The 21,007-nt window shown below is 40.3% G+C and overlaps 1 protein-coding gene across 1 annotated transcript; it reads left to right on the forward strand.

Moving 5' to 3' along the window:
- Window positions 1–409: 409 nt before the first annotated feature.
- On the forward strand, window positions 410–19,636 carry nol7 (nucleolar protein 7). The gene is made up of 8 exons (XM_052016316.1): window positions 410–605; window positions 4,280–4,340; window positions 8,111–8,166; window positions 9,473–9,504; window positions 11,254–11,332; window positions 14,906–15,027; window positions 15,114–15,185; window positions 16,265–19,636. The coding sequence occupies exons 1-8, from the start codon at window positions 445–447 to the stop codon at window positions 16,336–16,338; spliced, it is 657 nt and encodes a 218-aa protein (XP_051872276.1). The 5' UTR covers window positions 410–444; the 3' UTR covers window positions 16,339–19,636.
- The last annotated feature ends 1,371 nt before the right edge of the window (window positions 19,637–21,007 follow it).

A 21,007-nucleotide genomic window follows, 5' to 3' on the forward strand; every position in this document is an offset into this window, starting at 1 on the left:
GGGAAAAGAACTGCTGGAACTGTGATTATACATTAAAGAGCATCATCACCCTCATCTGCAAGCAGAAGGGGGGGATCATAAATTGGTAACCTATCTCACGGTTGAATGTTATGATTCAGTCCAAGGTCTTCAGTAGTCCTGTCAAATCTGCTCCATGGCTAGTGAATCACCCATATTATGCATGAAGAAAGTACATTTTTGAAATATAAAAAGCCTCTACCAGTAGGAGCAATTAATGGGCCCCCAACAACATGGGAATACTGTAATCAATTACTCTCCTCCCGCCGGCAGGGGGAGACTGTAATCGACTTCCAACCTGCAGGGGGAGCGCGTACTCAACCTCCCGCCGGCAGGGGAGACTATTTTAGACCTCCCACCGGCAGGGGGAGGCTATATTAGACCTCCCACCGGCAGGGGGAAGACCAGTAGGCCGGTGGGTTGAAGATGGCGTCGAAGCGGCCGGTGCAGGTGACGGAGGAGACGGTGGAAATGTCAGCCGAGTCCAGCCATGGGGAAGAGGACGATGCCCCCGATGAGGTGGCGTTCAGTAGCGCCCGGGAAAAGGCCGAGAGGACGGTGAAGGCGGCGCTGGAGAGTGTGCGGAGGTAAGGTGGGCCCGCGCCTTGGATGCACGGAGCCGCGCCGACTCCGCGGCGGAGGGTCCGGCTGCACCCTCGGGCTTTGGGCTGTGTTCCCGGACAGCATCAACACGGCAGGCTCCGCGCCCGTCCCTGCAGCGGCTTAGACACGTTAACTGTAAAAATTGTTATCGGTTTATTGTTGGATTGGTTTATTATTGTCACGTGTATCGAGATACGTGAAAAACGTGTTTGTTTGCCATCCAGCCCGATCATGCCATACAGAAGTAAGTTTAATCGTAAAAATATGTACCAGAGATGCATAAAACACAATGCATGGTTCTCTTTACCTTCATGGTGTCGTTCAGTCTCTACATTCACAGTGTCATGGCTTCTATCTACTGGTAGTGTTAACCATTTAGAGCTCGGATAGGCCGGGGCTATTTTCTCTTGGCGCAAAGGAGGCTGAGGGGTAACTTTATCAAGGTTTATAAAATCATGAGGGATGTAGATAAGGTTGATGGTCACACTGTTTTCCCCAGGGGACTCTGAAACTAGAGGCCATACACTTAGGTTTAGTTTAAAGGGGATCTGAGGGGCGTTTTTTTTACACACACGGTGGTGGGTATATGGGACAAGCTGTCAGAGGACATGGTAGAGGTGGGTACAATTACAATGTTTAAAAGATATTTGGACAGGTATGTGGATGGGAAAGATTTAGAGTGATATGGGCCAAACATAGACAAATGGGACTAGCTTGGCAAAGCTGATGCAGAGTTTTGACCCAAGACATTAATTCCTTTCACCTCACCCCCACAGATGCTGCTTGACCTGCTGAATTCCTCCAGCAAACTCTTTGTTACTCTAGCTTGGCAAGACACCTTGGTCAGCATGGACGAGGTGTACCCGAAGCCCTGTTCTGTGTTTTATAACTGTATGACATTTTGTGTACAGAGCACCATTGCCACTTGTGGCCTCCTGAGATGACACACATTCAAAAACCTCTGCACCACACTTAGCCCCGCAATGTCCAGTGGCAGAAAGACCTTAGATTGCAGTCCTTCCCCACAAAGTTTTGATGTTGGCTGCCTGAGCTTCATTGCGTCCCTCAGTACGTTGTTTAAGCTGTACTGGGATGGGCACCTCTAGATCAACATTTGGGAGAAGACTGGTCGAAGGTTAACAGGGAATGCGCATAAATTGCATGGTGTGCAGCCTCACAGCCGGGAACAGCAAGTGTAAAACAACCTGGGGCGAAGGTGCAAGGGAAGGGAGAGGTTTATGGAATTAATGCTCCCAGTTGTTCAGAAAAAGTACTATAATCAAAGAAAAAAAACATTAACAATATTGACCAAAGAAGCAATTTATAGCGATGCAGAATGACCTATAAAAACAAAATACTGCAGGCATCTGGAATCAGAAGTAGAAGCAGAAAATGTTGGAAATACTTGGCGAGTCAGGAATAGCTTGTGGAGTGAGGAGCAGAACTAACTCATGGCCCATCACTAGACTTTGTTTTAGATAAAATAAATTTTAATATATTGGAAACAGGGAAAAGAAGAGGGAGAGAAAGACAGGAGAAATTAAATGGTTAAAGCAATGATAGACCATGGCAAACAGAGATAAGGTGTAAAAAAAACAATTGGTCTAGAGCAGTTGTAAATGAAGGTGAATTCTGAAATTGTTGAACTCCCTGTTGAATCTAGAGACTGTAATATGCATAGTCAAAAATTGAATTCCATTGCAGTTATGTAGGAGAACACAATCCACTTCAGGGATTCTAATATCTGCACCCCCTTAAGTTAAATTCTTGATGTTGTTTCTTGTTCCAATATTTTTTAAATGAAGTTTCAGTAAACATTTAGTTGACTAATTTCAAAATGGGATTAAGTGATATTGTCATCTACTAGAGAATTGTTTATTTCAATTTATATATCTGGGGATCAGTATTTTTAATGTTGTTCCAATTATTTAGTTTAATATCCTACTCTGCAGATCTCTCTTTCAACAAGACTTTTGTTTTTTTTTATACTGCTTCACTTTTTGTCTTCCCATTTGCAAAATATACTGCCTTGTGAGTTTAGGACTGGCTATGGAACAGGTGATACTAGCCGGATTCGTAAAGATAAGCGCATCCAAAAGTATAATTAGTTGTGCCTGTTGAATTTAAACACATGAGTGAAATACCATCAATGATATTTAGTTTCTGACTAGGCTATAATGTGATTTTTTTTTTGTTTAAACTAATAACAATAAAACTATCAAGTTAATGTCATTAACTACACTGTTAAGTAGAATGCCAACATCTTTAACAATTCAGTTGGAAAAAATTGCTGTGGCTTTAAACTTGAGTATTCCAATGGAAAATGCTTTGCCTTCATGATCTCTAACAATATAAACTCCTGCAGGTGGCTTACCCCCACCTCTCTAACCTCCATGACCTGTAACCTCTTTAAATCTCTATGTTTCTCTAACTGATGTCTCCAGCACATCCTTGATTTCTTTTCACCCCACCACTGGTAGGTGCGGTAGCGTCGCGGTCAGCATGATGCTATTACAGCACCAGCGATGGGGTTCAATTCCCGTTGCTGTCTGTAAGCAGTTTGTACGTTCTCCACATGTCTGTGTGGGTTTCCTCCAGGTGCTCCAGTTTCTTCCCATATTCCAAAGGCGTACAGGTGGTTAACATGGGTTTAAATGGGTGGCGTGAGCTCGTTGGGCTGGAGGGGCCTGTTACCGTGCTGTAAATAAAGTTCTTTTGAATATGTAGCAGATTATCAAGTATCTTGGTTACTATCACTCCAAGATTTAGTTGCTATGGTTGTGCTGCAAGGAGAGCAGATAAAAGGGTCACGTTCATGGAAATACTCAGCAGGTCAGGGAACATCTTTAGAAATAGGAACACAGTTAATGTTTCAGGTTGAAGACCCTTTGTCAGAACTGGGAAGGAGACAAAGGATGCTTGTTAAGCTGCAAGGTGGGTGGGGGAGAGAGTATGTCTGATAGGGTAAAACCAGGGTGACCATGGGGATATATGGTGAATGGGAGCAGTTAGAGAGTAAGAATGTAGACAAAAGAATGTAGGAGTTGTGAAATTCAGAGCAGGAAGACATGACTGGCAGGTCAGGCTGGGCCTGTCCTCCACTCCCAGAGAAAGGGGGAGAAAAAAGGGAAAAAAACCAACCAACAAGGTGAGCCAATATCACACATGAACGAATTATACAGAGAAATCAGGTTCCCTGAAGTTGCAGCATTCAAAGTTGGGTCCTGAAAGCTGCAATGTGCCCAGACAGAAGATAAGATGCTGTTCATCAAGCTTGCATTAGGTCTCATTGTACAGGAGGCCATAGACTGATAGGTCACAGTGGGATGGAAGATTAAGTGACAGGCAACAGGAAGCTCAGAGTCACCTTGTGAACTGAACACAGGTTCTCCACAAAGTGATCACCCAATCTGCGTTTGGTTTCTCCAATGTAGAAGAAGCAGCATTGTGAATGGGAGGCTTTGTCCAGTTGTGTAGTGTTATGGTAAACTATACATGTAAAAATATGCTTGCATGCCATCCAGGCAGATCATTGCCATGCAGAAGTAACTTTATTTGTAAAAATATATACCAAAAATGCATAAAACATAGTGCATGGTTCTCTTTACCTTCATACCTTGCATCTTAACTTTTAATTGTGCTTTTAAAAACATTTCAGAGACAAAGTCTTGCTGAAGGAAAAAAGAAGAAGAAAAATGGAACTGTTCAGAAAGCAGAAGGTAAAGTATTTGATTCACTGCACCAGAGGGGGACTGGTTTTAGTCGAAAAATAGGACTTGGAAGATGTCTTTGAAATAATGAATGAACTGGAAAGGGTAGATGTGGAAAGAATATTTCCACTTTGAGGGTGCATTCCAAACGAGTGAGTGACCATAAATATTTTTATATATGTTATTAAGTCATACTGCAAGCAGTTAATTATTATATTTATTCAAAACATTGCCACTTTTTTCTGTTCACTGAACTTACCAATATTGAACTCTGTTTCATTGGTATTAATGCATAAAGTTTATTTACAAGAATATTTTTTGCTTTGAAACTTTTAAAAAGTCATGCATTTCATTATCTGCTCCACCCTATATACTTTTGTTTGGAGGAAAAGTTGCAGGATCAAATTCTTTCCATTTCAGTGCTGTACTGAAGTTAATTATTGATGCTTACTTCTTGATGAGGTTGTTACAATAATGACTTGTTTTTCAATTGTGGATTAAATATAGAAAATTTGCCCTGAACTTTACAGTGTTTGAGACTGGAGAATTAATGATATGTGATCAAGAATTTACACAGTAAGTTAGATTGTGATGATTGCTATTTAGGGAGTGGAATACAGAGCTTGTTGATGTGTTTAAGGTCAGGGATATACAAGAGACAACAAATAAGAGGGAAGGGGTAAGGAAACATTATTGGATTGCAGGAGGTTACAGAGATGGGAAGGAGTCAGGTCAAGGAGGCATTGCTGGACCTGAAGCCAAGGTAGGTTGGCACAGACAGTGGGGAGGTGATTGAATGGGAGAGTATAAGTTGGAAAGTGGGTAGCAGGGTTTTGATGAGTTCAGGGTTTACAGAGTAGAGTATCAGAGGCTGGCTAGAAGGGTATTTGAATAGTTGAGATTATCAGTAACAAAGGGGTGATAAGCATTTCAGAAGGACATGAGACTAGGTGAGGGTGGTGATAGTGGTTTATTTGATATATTGATTACTGGCAAGCTTAAAACGTTACATTCATGTGATTGTATCAGAACTAACTAAGTGAGCAGGAAAACTCTTGAACATCCATCCAGATCAGTCATTATGTTGTGTACTAGAATCCATTTTTAATCAGTGTGGCTTCCCTACTGCTTGTGTTTGTGCCCACTCATTGTAGCTAGATTATGGTGGTAGTTTTCAAGTTTCAATTTGGTTACAGTATGAAGAGATCAATTAAAATTGTCTGGAGCATTGAACTTTGCTGATGTGACAAAGTGGTTATTTGTAAATATTTTCTGAAAGCAAAGGAGGAAGATTTAAGTTATTGAAAAAGTCCTCATAAAACCTGTGGCTGGAGTTGTGATGAATGGATGTTGTGAAGAAGTGAAGCTAAAGGTCGCTTTGATGTCAACATGGCTTTGTAGCAACATACCTTATGAAGGAAGCTCAGCTGTACTCAAATCTGCTATTTCAGAGAAGGTAATCTGATGGTAAATCAGGCATTTCCACATTATATTGCACTGATTGGCTAGCCACTCTGACTAACAAACAAAGCCCTGTGAATTGGGGCAGGATTCTACCTAACTACTCAGTAGTCATGTAGAACAGTGGTGTCAAGCTTTAGCATTGTTGGAGCATGAATTGTCCAGACAAGTGCTGGGTTTTCATTCATACAGCTGACTGGGGCTTTTGAGAGCCAAGAGCTAAGTCATTTGCCTCTCAGCTGTTCTTGACACTGCTACTTAGATATGGCTGTTCCAATTAAGTTTCTGGTCATCGTTGACCCAAAAGGTGTTGATAGGAAATTTGGCAATGATGATGCCTTGGAAAGATGGTTGTTACTCGGCACTGGTGTGGCGCAAATGTTATTTGTAATTAATTGTCCAAAGTTGAATCTTCTCTGGGTCCTGCGTCACTAGGGCAGAATTGCTTTATTATATGAGCATCTTAAGTGTAGCCATTGACAAAACAAGTCACTTCTGATGTTATGATTAGGCAGCTGTGGCTGGTTGGGCCCAAGACATTGCCTTGTGCTGGAATGTGCGATATTAATCCAGCTAGTGGAGAGATCCCCTTTTTGTTTCATTGAATTCACTTGCATTAAGGCTCCTTGCTGTCATGTTTGGTGAATTGCTCTGGTAATCACTTCACCTTGCCTCTGGATTTCAGCTCTAGTCTATTTTTGAACCAAAAGTATAAGGTCTAGAATTTAATCTTAGAGTTTGGGAGGGTGGAGGGACTTGATTGAAGCATACAAAATCCTGAAGGGTCTTGATAGGTAGATGTGAAGAAGATGCTTCCTCTTGTGAGTGAATCTATAATTAGCGATTACTGTTTTTAAAAAAACAAAGGGTTGCCCACTTAAGAAATAAGAGATGATTTTTTTTCCTCTTGGAGGATTCAGAGTCTTTGGACCTCTTCCTCAAAGGTTGATGGAATCAGGCTAAATATGTTTAACACAGAAGTACAATGTATAGGTTTTAAATAGGCATTTGGGTGAAAGGTTTTTTGTGGGTAAACAGGAATGTGGAGTTGAGGGTACATTTAATCATCCATGATGTTATTAAATAGCAGAGCGTGCTCAAGGTTCAGAGTGGCTTACTCTGCTCCTAATTCATGTGTTTGTATGAGTCTCAAGTGAGCACTGGTGAGCAGGTTATTGAAGTTGGTGCTGCTTGATTGCACAATTGACAATGTCTTCCATCACTTTGGTGACCAAAGAGCTGAATTCCAGAGTTGAAGGTGATTGCTCTCAATATTAAGGCAGTATTTCGCTGAACGTTTCATCAGCAAGCCCTGGTAAAAAGTCAAGGGGAAAACACTGCACTGGTTGGAATCATAACTTGCAAAGGGGAAGATGGTTGTGGTTGTTTGACGTCAGTCATCTGAGACTTGGGACCTTTGCTGCAGAGGCTCCTCAGGGCAGTGTATTGAGTTCAACCACCTTTGGCAGCTTAACCAATGAACTGCCTTCCAACACCTCAGAAGTGGAGATGTTTACTGATGATTTCACCACCTTTATTTGCAAAATGTCCACTCAGATTATGAAGCAACCTGCTGGAAGACCAAGGAATCAGTGATGCATAGGTAATAAGTGTTGGCAAGTGCAGGCAGTACCATCTTCGATATTTCTCATCATTAATATCCTGAGGCTCTCAGTGACCGGAAACTAATTGTACCAGCCACTTAAGTACTAGCTAAATGAGCAGTAGTTGGTTATTCTGCACCGAGGAATTCATCTCTAGAGTCCTCAAAGCCTTTAAATCATCTACATGGCACTTGAAAAGTACTCTCTTTCCCTGCATAGTTGGAGCTCCAACCATGTTTCAGGAGTTTGCCGCCACCCAGGACAAAGCAGCCCTCTTGATATCCCATCCACCACCTTGTTCATTCCCTCCACCACCAGCACACCTTAGACGCACTGTGGTCTTTTGCCAACACTGCTGACGGCTACCAACAAGAAGAAGGGGAGAAAGCGCATGGGAACATCATCCTCTGCAGTTTCCCTCTATCTTAACTTGGAATTATATCACCAGTCTTTCTTCATCACCGGGTCTGATTGTTTTAAGTCCCTTCCCATTGGCATTCTTGGAGTAACTTCAGAAGTACTTGAGTAGTTCAAGATGACAGCTAACTGCCCTCTTCTCATTCGCAAAACAAATGAGCAATAAATGCTGGCCTTTCTGGCAAGGCCTACAACCTGAAATGCTTACTTTAAATAAATTACCTGTATTACAGCAAATGGTATGGTCAGAAATTGTTTGCTAAGACTTTTCCTTTATTTTTCTGATTATTAAACCAGAAACGCAAGTTGCTCCCTGATGCTGTTCTTCAACAGATTGCTGCAATTCCAGAAAAGTAAGGAATCATTTCTTTAACAATCATCTTTATTTTTATACAAAATATGTTTACTTATCATTGATGCTGGCTATAAAAGTCAAAGTAATTAGTAATTTTGGTTTGTGTCTGATCTGTCATTGGATTCTAGGTTTATGTATTCAAATGCTAAAATTGCCATACACTGTTTTGATCTAAGCTCTGAGAATTGTCAATTAAGCTGGCTGTATTTTTTTTTCTTGACTTGAATTCATATCAACATTTAGGGATTAGGGGAATTATGACCTAGTTAACACTTGCGTGGAAGCTATAACAAACCTATGGTTGATGCAAATTGATGCTGATCTGTGCATGGGTGAACTTTTGGTGTCCCTCTGGAATAAGGATAAAATTAGGTGACTAAATGTACTCTGTGACGACATTTCTGGGAGGTTATCTGTGTGGGTTCTTTTTATCTTATCTTCCATCACCCTTTAGCGTCTGTTGTACAGTACAGGTCCTGCCCAGGTTACAACAGGGTTCATTTGCTGTGAACTGTTCATAATCCAAACAGTTCGCAAGTTGGATATGCAGCCGCGAACAGAGTTCCCGGGCAGCAGAAGATGCTGCAGCCCCGCAGCAGCCGGCAAGTCCTTCCTGATTTCTCCCAAACACTTGTACATATGTACTGGCTGTACATGAGTTGGGTGTTCATAACCTGGAGAGGACCTGCATTTAATTTTTAAAAATAAATCAATGTATAAAGTTTAGAATCTTAGTTTAGAACAAATAATTTGCTTTTGACAATCTGATCAACTAACTAGTCGTAGACATGCGATGTTTCAAGCAGAGTTGAAACTGTTCATTTAACTGAGATGTCATCTGTCACCAACTGTTCTTTGCATTGGCCTTATAACAAAGTGCTTTAAATTGTCTGAAATCCCAAAAGTTTAGTTCACTTAGCTGAATGTAGGAGATTCAAACACCTGCCTGTCCTTTGATGTTCTTACTACCTACTTTACCTCCTGTTCAAGCAGTATCTTAGTTTAAAGTTCTTGATCTTTTTTAGCATCCTTCAGAAACTTTTCCCATCCCATCCTCTGTACCTTTTCCATTGCTTTAATCCTCCTAGTATCAGTGCCCTTGAATTCTCATCTGTGCATTCCTGATTTTGGTTTTCTCCCCATTCCCTAAAAAGACAATAACTTTTGTAGGAAAAGATTTTGCATCTGAAGAGTGTTCATTGTTTAAGTTAATTTCAGTTTTTTACACTCAGTTGTTTCACATGTTCTATGCTGTGGTACTAGGCATATAAGGCACCATTTACTGAATGTTTTGTTCCTTCTAGGAAAAACCAGGCATCTGATACCAGTAACAAAGGTAGGGAATGATATAAGCTCTTACCTGCTATTGAATTTTGCTGTTCAATTGGATTTTTGGCACACATTATGTAACTTTTCTTTCCCCTCACCATTCAGCAATCTGATTTATTTTAATTATTATGCAGGGCTTGAAGTTCTTCTAATTTAAATGGACCTGCAACTGATTCTGTGAAAAACACGATAATGCTGGAGGAACTCAGCAGGCCAGGCAGCATCAGTGGAGAAAAGCAGACAGTCAACATTTCGGGTCAGGACCCTTCTTCAAGAGTTCCTCCAGCATCATGTTTTTCATCTAGATTCCAGCATCTGCAGTCCTCTGTTTCTCTGCAACTGACTCTGTTCTTTAACGCCTTAGTGGTGTTTCTCCAAATGTCATTAGTGTAGCACCACACCTCTAGAGCAGCTTTTTTATGTCCTGGGTTTTCAACAGCCTGTCATGTTATCTGCTTGTCTTTTAAGGTTATTGTGACTAGTGCACCCATTATAAAGAGCTGCAGGATATTATTTAAATGCCATAAATAAAATAAAGGCCAATTTGCCTTTGTGAGTTTCATATCATGAATGGGGTAGAAGTAACTTGCCGTGGTTTTATTACATAGACTGTTCATGATGCATGTTGGGTAATTTTAAAGTGAATTGGGTATGATTTCTAGTGTTTTGCTGAAACTAAATTGATGAACTGAGACTTGAGCTGGTAACTTTCTAAATGTTTTTCTGGATGGAACAACATTTAATTTAGGCATAATTTAAGGTGGATCAAGCAGATTGCATGCTAATTTACTAAGTACTTCTAAAAATTAAATTTTTACAGTGAAGGATCAATTTATTATTTAAACTCTGCATTATCCTCTCCCGTCTTTGCTTACATTGGCTCTTGCATCTCCCAGTGCCTCTGATTTAAAGCTCTTTATAAATTTTTCTCATGTTTAAATTCATTCATTTTCTTGCCTGTCTCCATTTCCATAGATTTCAATTCCCACCTCCCCACCTAAGCTGTCCCTTCCTCTCATCACTCCATTGTTAGATACTGAGGTCCATCCCTCAGGAATTTCTTCTGGCTCACCACCTCTCTTTCCTCCATTACTTAAAATGGAGCTCTGGCTGAGCTTTGACCACCACTGTAAGTCCACCTCCTATGCTCTGATGTCCACATTTGGCTGATTACATGTCTGAAGTGTTTTGCAACCTTTTTACTAAATGTAAATTGTTATTTTATAAGTGAGATAAAAAGAACACATTCTTAGCTTTGAGCAAAATATTTTTACATCTCCAGTTTCTGTAATCAAATGGATTTAATCGTTCAGTAATCAGATGGTACGCCCAGTAGTAGGAGTTAGAGGAATGATTCAGGGAACTAAGCAGCGTTGAATTAGGTTCTATTGTTCAATCCTCAGTATGGACTTGGTTAGCATTTTCCATCAATGGGTGTGCCTTGCTACCGTTGTCTTCTAGACTGTCTTAGATGTCTGTTGGTTAAGTGATCGAAAGGTACTGAAGGCTGTTGAGCTGTAGCCAGATTTTCAAGATGGATGACAAGACGAGGCATTTTAGATGGAAAGATAAAATGATCTTCGTTGATGAATTCTGGCTAGCCCACAGTACTGTTTCACAGTAAAGTACCGGGGGGTGTGAAGGGTGTTGATTTTTAATGCAGTGAAATTACACTAATTTCTGCCCAGATATCTGCAAAGTTGCCTAGCTCTTAGAGTTTTATTTGGTCTTTTAAAATTTTGTTTTTTTTTGAAAGGTCGTGTTAGTGCTCCTGTCCAGAAACCTGATCAAGATAGTGGATTGGAGGAAGACGCTGAAGAATGTATAAATCTCAGGTAACTGATTAAAATTGTTCAGTTCAATTTGGGCAAAGCTAGGCTTATAATTCAATAAAAATAATGTACATTCTTTGGATGTGATCTGCCTAACAATACACCAGCAGATCTGTACTCAATCAGAGGAAGCTGGAGGCACAAGATGCTGCAGATGCTCGAATCTGGAGCTAACAAAACGCCAACTGTCCGTTTCCCTCTACAGATGCTGCCTAACCCTCTTTTTGCTCTGAGAATGCTATTTTTTTTACTCCATGTAATTCACATTTATTTTGCCATGGATATCACTTCACAGTGAGTAACTATGACACTTTCAGGAAATACAAGGAAATGTAAGATTTACAATGTAAATGGGGTTATTACTTGTGAGTATGAATACTTATAACATTGAGTGTTGCACTGAAAATGGATCCATTAAGTTCACAAGAGAAGCAGATTTGGGAAAATAAACCCATTTTGGCAGCATGATCAATGACTGATAGAAAACTTTAAGAATCTATAAACATTGATTTGAAGTTAAAGGGAGGAGCTGTCTGAAAATGTATGAGGGAATTGCTGAATAGCTTTAATTTAACAAAAAATGTTTACTGCAGGGGAAAAAAGAAGTTGAATTTAATGATAGAGGAGTTTTATCAGACACTAAACCGTGATTGACACTGGTACTAAAGCAGAGAGGGAATAGGCCCTGAGGTGTTTTTTGTCCTTAGGAGGAAAGAATACAATATTAATACATCCATATATATGATACATCAGAAAGCATGCATTTTTATTGATGTGGGTGATATCCTTAGAAGGTAATCTTAGAAGTATTTATTTGCATGGTTATTTTTAAATGTTATGTAGTAGAGCAAAAGGTTTAAGTAATCAGAGAAGAAAAGTGACTTCTTGTTGAATCCCAGGAAAAGTTTGTTCTGTAGTATTATCTAAAAACAGGAGATTGCAACTTTTTGTAGACTTAAAGCTGCCTGGCAGGACATTTCATGTTGGATATGTGCATTTTGCTAATCCCATTATAAAGGTCAAATATTAAAACTCGACCCAACTGTGGCCAATCTGAACCTGACCTGAGCCCAAGTACTAGAATTTTTTTTTGATATGCCATCCCATTGTTGCTATAAATATAACAATTTCAAGCAAGCTCTTGATATTTTTGAGAATGGAGCACAAAATACAGATCAAGAACAATGGGCACATGCAGTAATCCTAAGAAAATTATCCCAGATAAAGTACTGAGCCAGACCAGCATGCCACACTCTGTCTCAGGCTTGTGTTTCATTAAGATATACAGTGGCATGCAAAAGTTTGGGCATGCCTGGTCAAAATTTCTGTTACTGTGAATAGCTAAGCAAGTAAAAGATGACCTAATTTCCAAAAGGCATAAAGTTAAAGATGACACATTTCTTTAATATCTTAAGAAAGATTACTTTTTTATTTCCATCTTCTACAGTTTCAAAACAACAAAAAAGGAAAAGTGCCTGAAGCAAAAGTTTGGGCACCCTGCATGGTCAGTACTTAGTAACACCCCCGTTGGCGAGTATCACAGCTTGTAAACACTTTCTGCAGCCAGCTAAGAGTCTTTCAATTCTTGTTTGGGGGATTTTCGCCCATTCTTCCTTGCAAAAGGCTTCCAGTTCTGTGAGATTCTTGGGCTGTCTTGCATGCACTGCTCTTTTGAGGTCTATCCACAGATTTTCGATGATGTTTAGGTCGGGGGACTGTGAGGGCCATGGCAAAACCTTCAGCTTGTGCCTCTTGAGGTAGTCCATTGTGGATTTTGAGGTGTGTTTGGGATCGTTATCCTGTTGTAGAAGCCATCCTCTTTCCAGCCTGTGCTTCTTTACAGACGGTGTGATGTTTGCTTCTAGAATTTGCTGGTATTTAATTGAATTCATTCTTCCCTCTACCAGTGAAATGTTCCCTGCGCCACTGGCTGCAACACAAACCTAAAGCCTGATTGATCCACCCCCGTGCTTAACAGTTGGAGAGGTGTTCTTTTCATGAAATTCTGCACCCTTTTTTCTCCAAACATACCTTTGCTCATTGCAGCCAAAAAGTTCTATTTTAACTTCATCAGTCCACAGGACTTGTTTCCAAAATGCATCAGGCTTGTTTAGATGTTTCTTTGCAAACTTCTGACGCTGAATTTTGTGGTGAGGACACAGGAAAGGTTTTCTTCTGATGACTCTTCCATGAAGGTCATATTTGTGCAGGTGTCGCTGCACAATAGAACAGTGCACCACCACTCCAGAGTCTGCTAAATCTTCCTGAAGGTCTTTTGCAGTCAAACGGGGGTTTTGATTTGCCTTTCTAGCAATCCTACGAGCTGTTCTCTCAGAAAGTTTTCTCAGTCTTCCAGACCTCAACTTGACCTCCACTGTTCCTGTTAACTGCCATTTCTTAATTACATTACAAACTGAGGAAACAGCTACCTGAAAACGCTTTGCTATCTTCTTTTAGCCTTCTCCTGCTTTGTGGGCATCATTTATTTTAATTTTCAGAGTGCTAGGCAGCTGCTTAGAGGAGTCCATGGCTGCTGAGTGTTGGGACAAGGTTTGAGGAGTCAGGGTATTTATAAAGCTTTGAAATTTGCATCACCTGGTCTTTCCTAACGATGACTGTGAACAAGCCATAGCCGTAACAGGCTAATGAAGGTCTGAGACCTTGGTAAAAGTTATCTGAGAGCTCAAATCTCTTGGGGTGCCCAAAATTTGCATGGTGCTCCTTTTCTTTTTTTTAAACTCTAAAATTGTACAAAACAAAAATAATACACTAATCTTGCTTAAAATGTTGAAAAGAATGTTTCATCTTTAACTTTATGACTTTTGGAGATCAGTTCATCTTCTACTCACTTAACTATTCAGAGTAAACACAGATTTTGACCAGGGGTGTCCAAACTTTTGCATGCCACTGTGTGTGTGTGTGTATGTATGTGTGTGTGTGTATATATACAAAAAAATAAAAACTGGGTCCTGTTGGGCAAGGGTTGGATAACTAAGCTCCATGTCATATCAAACCTCTATCACTGTCCCTGTACAGTTGCAAATTAGAAGCAGTTTTATAAAGGTTTTTTGCAGGGAGTGGCGTAAGAATTGGTCTGTTTCAAAGCACTAGATTTTATGAAAGTTTACAGACCTACAGTATCATAAACCAAATCTGGTGAAAGGGCTGTTGCAGTTTTGAAAATGCATCACAGAATTCCAATACAGTTGTACTACATAAACTTTCTCAATGGGCAGTTAGCTAGTGAAAATGTCATAGCTGTAAGTTTGAGTCTGTATTGAAATCTGTGATTCCTAGAAGTTACTGCAAAGGTATTGCCCAGCTGTGGATCAAGTTATTAGCTACAGTAGCAAGCTGAGGCATCTTGGGTTCTAAAGTTAGTGAAATTGAAGTGGTTTTGCTTTGTTTACGTGGAAGACTCTGCTGATGGAAGTTAAGAAATTTATGCAGCTGACAGACAAACTTGACACTATGTAAACATGTAACTTAGCAGCATGCTTTGTTTTTCAATTGAGAACTGCCCAGCATTCTTTTACCTTGTCAGCACACTAAAGTCTTTCTTGCTCTCTCTTAAAGGTGGAGAGCACGCTACAAGGCTGTTCGTTTAAAGGATCATGGTCAAAAAAATTGCCAGGTTAAAAGAGCTAAAAATTTCATTAAGAAGCAACTCTATGGCCCTGCGAGTGGAAGAACCAGTGGTAATTTTGTTTTTCTATTCAATTCTTGTTTTTTCTTCGTTCACTTCTCAACCATTCTTCTGATGTTTTGTATTTTTAATTGACAGTCAATGAATACTTCTCATTTGAAAATAAGAGAATTCAGAAGGCTGCAATGCAATTTGTCGACCCGTCCTGGCGTAAGTAGAAATTGACTTGTATATTCAAATGAGTTTCCAAAATTGGACATATGCTCACTGCCTGTGAATTGCACCTGCAGTTTTAATTCTTGTGATAAAAATGAATCCATCAAAACTGTAATATATCTTATCCAAAGATTATACTGATATTGCCAAATATGTTTATTGATTGCATGGGTATCAGAGTTATACAGCACAGAAACAGGCCCAATTTGTCTGTGCTGACCAAGTTGCTGAACTGAGCTGGTCCCATTTGCCTGCATTTGGCCCATATCCCTCTAAATGCCTTTCAAATGTTGTTACTGTATCCACCTCTACCAGTTCCTCGGGCTGCTCATTCCAAATACTCACCATCCCGTGTGGAAAAAGTTGCCCCTCAGGTCCCCTTTAACCTATGCCCTCTAGTTTTGGACTCCCCACCCTGGGGGAAAAGACTTTGGTCATTGACCATAAAATGCCCCCCATCAGATGTGCACCAAGCTAATAATAGGAAAATATTGCAGACTAGCAGATTGTTACTGTAGAGAAATCACTGGGTTGGGGAGGGCTGTGAAGCTACATGAAGAGAGGGGAAGACAGCAGCTTCCATCACAACCAGTGGGTGGTGAGAGAGACGCTACGATCCAGGCAGTCTGTTACCACATGGAGCAGCCGCTGCCAGGTCCCAGCAATGGCCACATTCACTGTACTGGCCAGGTGCAGCCCTGAGTATCCCAGCGTGCTGCTGAACAGCCACACTTGTTTGCCCCAGCCTGCCCAATCCCAGGCAGCCTCTGCCCATTGCTTTGTCACTGAGTTCACACTTCCATAGCTACAGGAGCACCAGAGAGCAGGGATTTGCATCTGGTTCCTGTCACAGCAAAATACATCCAAAGTACAGGTAGGTTATCTACCTCTGTGTTTGACAAGCATGCTGTAATCAGTGCTCTGCTGGGTATTGATAAGTGCAGTACCAGTATATGTATCTTGTGATCTGATTTTCTCCATTGTAACGAAAACCAATAGTTTACCATTATTCTCACTTTAATTACTGAGCTGTGATTAGTTACGTTTTCATTCTGTTGATTTGTGCTTTTTAGGCTCAAGTGAAAAACAAAAAGCTGAAAAGTTTCGAAAATCATGGATGCAGAAGCATGGTCCACTTGGAAGATGAGAGAATGGGGTTACTGGGGGGGAAGAATGTCCACACTGATTCTTAAACGAAACAAACACTCAACACATCAGTACTGACCTTAGCTCTCCAGGAGAGCAGAGAGTTTTCTATACAAAAGTGAAATATTTCAATATCTTGTACAATTTATAATTTCCATTAAATATTTGATGTTACTTGATCTGGTTCTATTTTAACAAAATAATGATGACACTTTTTGAATGTTTAAAAAATATTTCATTGTATAGGTATTATAAAACAAACCTGTTAATACTTGGTTGTTCATAACATGCAATTTATTTTTGTTGAACAGATTTAATGACAAGCTACTGGATGTGATCAGGGCTGTTGGTTTACCTTAATTTCACTGCTTGATACGAGATTCCAGGACATCATGTGTTTGAGCTTTGCAATGTGTGACACTTCAGTGGCTAATTAGATCAAAGTTTGCAGGGTGATTTCTGTTTTGGCATTCTCATGCTTCCCACTTGTGTAGGTTACAGTAAAGCTGATTCCACTGAACAAACCCAGTGGGTGTGATAACAAAATCTGCCATTCCAATATGTAAGTTGCAATTCATTGCTTTTCTTTGATGTTAGTGAGAATTTAGAAGGAAACTTGCCTTGTTTATGTTATCAGGCCTCTAATTCCAGTCCCAAACCAAAGTAGTTGAGTGTTAGGTTACGTTCTAGGGCTATTTCAGAGGGCAGTTAAGGATAGGTATAAAATGCTTCAATCCCTGAAAATTGCAGGACAGAATGGTGAAAAAGGCACATGTGGTATTTTCCTTCTATTAGCCTACACAGGAAGATCATTAGAATTGTTTGAGAACGCAGTTGTTACTATAGAACAGCACACAGTTCTGGTCACATTACAAAATAGATGTAGTTGCATTAGAGAAGGTCCAAAGGGGATTTATATGGATTTGGGCAGGGCTGAAGAAGTTTACTTAAAGAGGACGGATAGCTGAGCTGATAAGGGTTGTTTGCTTTGGAAGAGAGAGAGTGTTCAGCTGGAGGACATTAAGAGGTGGAAATGGGTGGGAGTGACAAAATAGACTTAAGGTGGTTGATTGGCTTGGTTGAAATTGATTGAGTTGAAAAGATTTACCACCTAGGGTGTTGCAAGATGGAGTGGGGAAGGTCAAGACTTTATTGCCTTGGCATTAGATACGATATTAGCTATGAAGATCACAGGAATGAGTTGTGAAGTAGACAATTTTTTTTCCAAGCCAAGCTACACATGATGGGTTTGAAGGTTCTCTACTCGTATTGTAAATGCCTAGGATTCTGAGGATGGGGTGGACCTCACATAGTTTGAGGTCCACCAACCTGCATCTTTGTCTGAAACCAGAAGCAGTACCCAAAAGGTCTGTTTGCTGAATTAATTATGCATGCCTTCTGCAACTATGAACTGGTTGCATTACATCACCCATAAGGGAAGGTAGGTGCCAAAGTCAGCAGAAAATTTAGCATGCTACTCTGAACTCAGCATAGTACAGTACAGCACCTAGTACAGTAAATATTGTATTTTACATCCTCTTGGCTGGGTTTCAAACATTAACCTATTCATGAACAAATATGTAGTGGTATATTTTTGTCCATTTTCTAGGCCTGTTAGTTCATTCCATCGATTTCATTCAAGTTCTCAAATTGAGTACCCTTCCAGCATATCTGATGAAATGACATCTTCACCAAAACTTGAGCTGAAGCAGTCTTTAATTTCATGCATCTAAAAATCCTCCAAAAATAGTTTGTTAAATTAGAACAGGAGTAAGCCATAGGTGGTTGTGGCCTCAACTAATTTTCCTACCTGGTTTTCATAACCCACCACTTCCACTCCTCTTTTTCCCCCCCCCCCCCCCCCCCCCCCCCATCTAAATTGAACATAGTCAATGAATCTGCCTGACCTTCTGCACATGTTTAATTTAGAGAAAATCCTCCATAGACTACACATTAACTTTAGTTCTGAATCTGCAGAAACATTTGATTAATTGCTAAGATTCAACAACTGACCAAGCTTAGGAATATCAAATCAGAACATAGATCAGTACAGCACAGGAACAGGCCCTTCAGCCCACAATGTTGTTCCAAACCAATTACATCAGTAATAAAATGCCCAACTAAACTAATCCCTTCTGCCTACACAATGTCCATATCCTACCATTTCCTTCACATTCATGTGCCTCTCTGAGAGCTTCTTGAAGGCCCCTATCGTATTTGCCTTGACCACCACCCCAGACAGTACATTCCAAGCACCCATCACTGTGAAAAAAAAACTTCAACAGCAAGTTTTAAGTGCAGTATTTTGCAGTGTGATATGCAAATACTGTTCAGTTCAACTGCAAGATATTGCCCACAATGACATTACTGACAGACTTTCAAACTCTGTTCATCTTAGGTTTGAAAACAGAAGGATGGAAGACCTATATTCAGATCAAATCAGATGAGAACTCTGCCTTTCCACTTTTTGTGGAAGGAAAATCATAGGCATGGCAAGTAAACTTAGGATACAATATTAGATTCCAAATACCTGGAACTGCAGAAGCAATCTACACTTGTGGCATGGTAAAGGTTATCAATAGTAAACACAATCTATTCTTCATGGTTGAGTTTAAGCCATGTAATAACTGACATTAACTTGGTAGTAAAGCATCCTGCCCAATTGTGGCAGCAAAACCATTAAAGAACATATCTGGACAAAAATCAGCATGTGACCAAATATGGTTAATAAATGACAACCAGAAAGGATTTACAAAAGGCAAATCTCAAACATTTGATTGAGGTAGGACAAGTGGTATGTACACCAACTGCCAAAGCAAAGCTTGTCCACAGATGCAAGGAAGGGAAAGTGACAGCTTGAATATGAAATGGGCCAAAAGATAGAAAACAGTGGTGAACAGTTTTCAGACTGGAGGCAACACTAGGATCACTGCTCCTTGAAGGCATAATTTCAGAGTAACTTTTGCAATGGTAAGTCTTTGATCCTTGCAGCTCTTGGCAAGATCCAGCACGCTTCCTTCTCCAGCAGAAATGAAAAATGAGAAAGCTGGCAGCCAAAGGTGCTGATATGTAGATGAAATATTGGGATAAGTGCTAACAAAGTAGTACAGTTTTGAGGGGGATGGTTGGAAAAGACACTAAGGAATTTCCATAGTCATCTTTGCAATGGCACATCCAGTTGATAAATGTACTAGGGATTCTTAACTTCATAAATAATAAGTAATGCTGCCTTAGTGCCCATACCTGGACACTATATTTAACAGACTGTGTAATGCAAAAGTTTGGGCACCCCAGCCAAAATTTCTGTTACTGTGAATAGCTAAGCAAGTAACAGATGACCTGATTTCCAAAAGGCATCAAGTTAACTTGACACATTTCTTTAATATTTTAAGCAAGATTACTATTTTTATTTCCATCTTTTACAGTTTCAAAATAACAAAGGAAAAGGGCCTGAAGCAAAAGTTTGGGCACCCTGCATGGTCAGTACTTAGTAACACCCCCTTTGGCAAGTATCACACCTTGTAAATGCTTTCTGCAACCAGCTAAGAGTCTTTCAATTCTTGTTTGGGGGATTTTTGCCCATTCTTCCTTGCAAAAGGCTTCTAGTTCTGTGAAATTCTTGGGCCATCTGGCATGCACTGCTCTTGAGATCTATCCACAGATTTTCGATAATGTTTAGATCGGGGGACTGTGAGGGCCATGGCAAAACCTTCAGCTTGTGCCTCTTGAGGTAGTCCATTGTGGATTTTGAGGTGTTTAGGATTGTTATCCTGTTGCAGAAGCCATCCTCTTTTCATCTTCAGCTTTTTTTATATATATAGACGGTGTGATGTTTGCTTCCAGAATTTGCTGGTATTTAATTGAATTCATTCTTCCCTCTACCAGTGAAATGTTTCCCGTGCCACTGCTGCAACACAAGCCCAAAGCATGATCGATCCACCTCCGTGCTTAACAGTTGGAGAGGTGTTCTTTTCATGAAATTCTGCACCCTTTTTGCTCCAAACTTTCCTGCATCCTCACCACAAAATTCAGCAGCAGAAGTTTGCAAAGGAACATCTAAACAAGCCTGATGCATTTTGGAAACAACTCTTGGTGGACTGATGAAGTTAAAATAGAACTTTTTGGCTGCAGTGAGCAAAGCTATGTTTGGAGAAAAAAGGGTGCAGAATTTCATGAAAAGAACACCTCTCCAACTGTTAAGCACGGGGGTGGATCGATCATGCTTTGGGCTTGTGTTGCAGCCAGTGGCACGGGGAACATTTCACTGGTAGAGGGAAGAATGAATTCAATTAAATACCAGCAAATTATGGAAGCAAACATCACACAGTCTGTAAAAAAAAAAGCTGAAGATGAAAAAAAGGATGGCTTCTACAACAGGATAATGATCCTAAACACACCTCAAGATCCACAATGGACTACCTCAAGAGGCACAAGCTGAAGGTTTTGCAATGGCCCTCACTGTCCCCCGACCTAAACATTATCAAAAATCTGTGGATAGACCTCAAAAGAGCAGTGCATGCAAGAAGGCCCAAGAATCTCACAGAACTAGAAGCCTTTTGCAAGGAAGAATGGGCGAAAATCCCCCAAAAAAGAATTGAAAGACTCTTAGCTGGCTGCAGAAAGTGTTTACAAGCTGTGATACTTGCCAAGGGGGGGTGATACTAAGTACT

Source organism: Pristis pectinata, chromosome 5, assembly GCF_009764475.1.
Source record: "Pristis pectinata isolate sPriPec2 chromosome 5, sPriPec2.1.pri, whole genome shotgun sequence".
NCBI lineage: Eukaryota > Metazoa > Chordata > Chondrichthyes > Rhinopristiformes > Pristidae > Pristis > Pristis pectinata.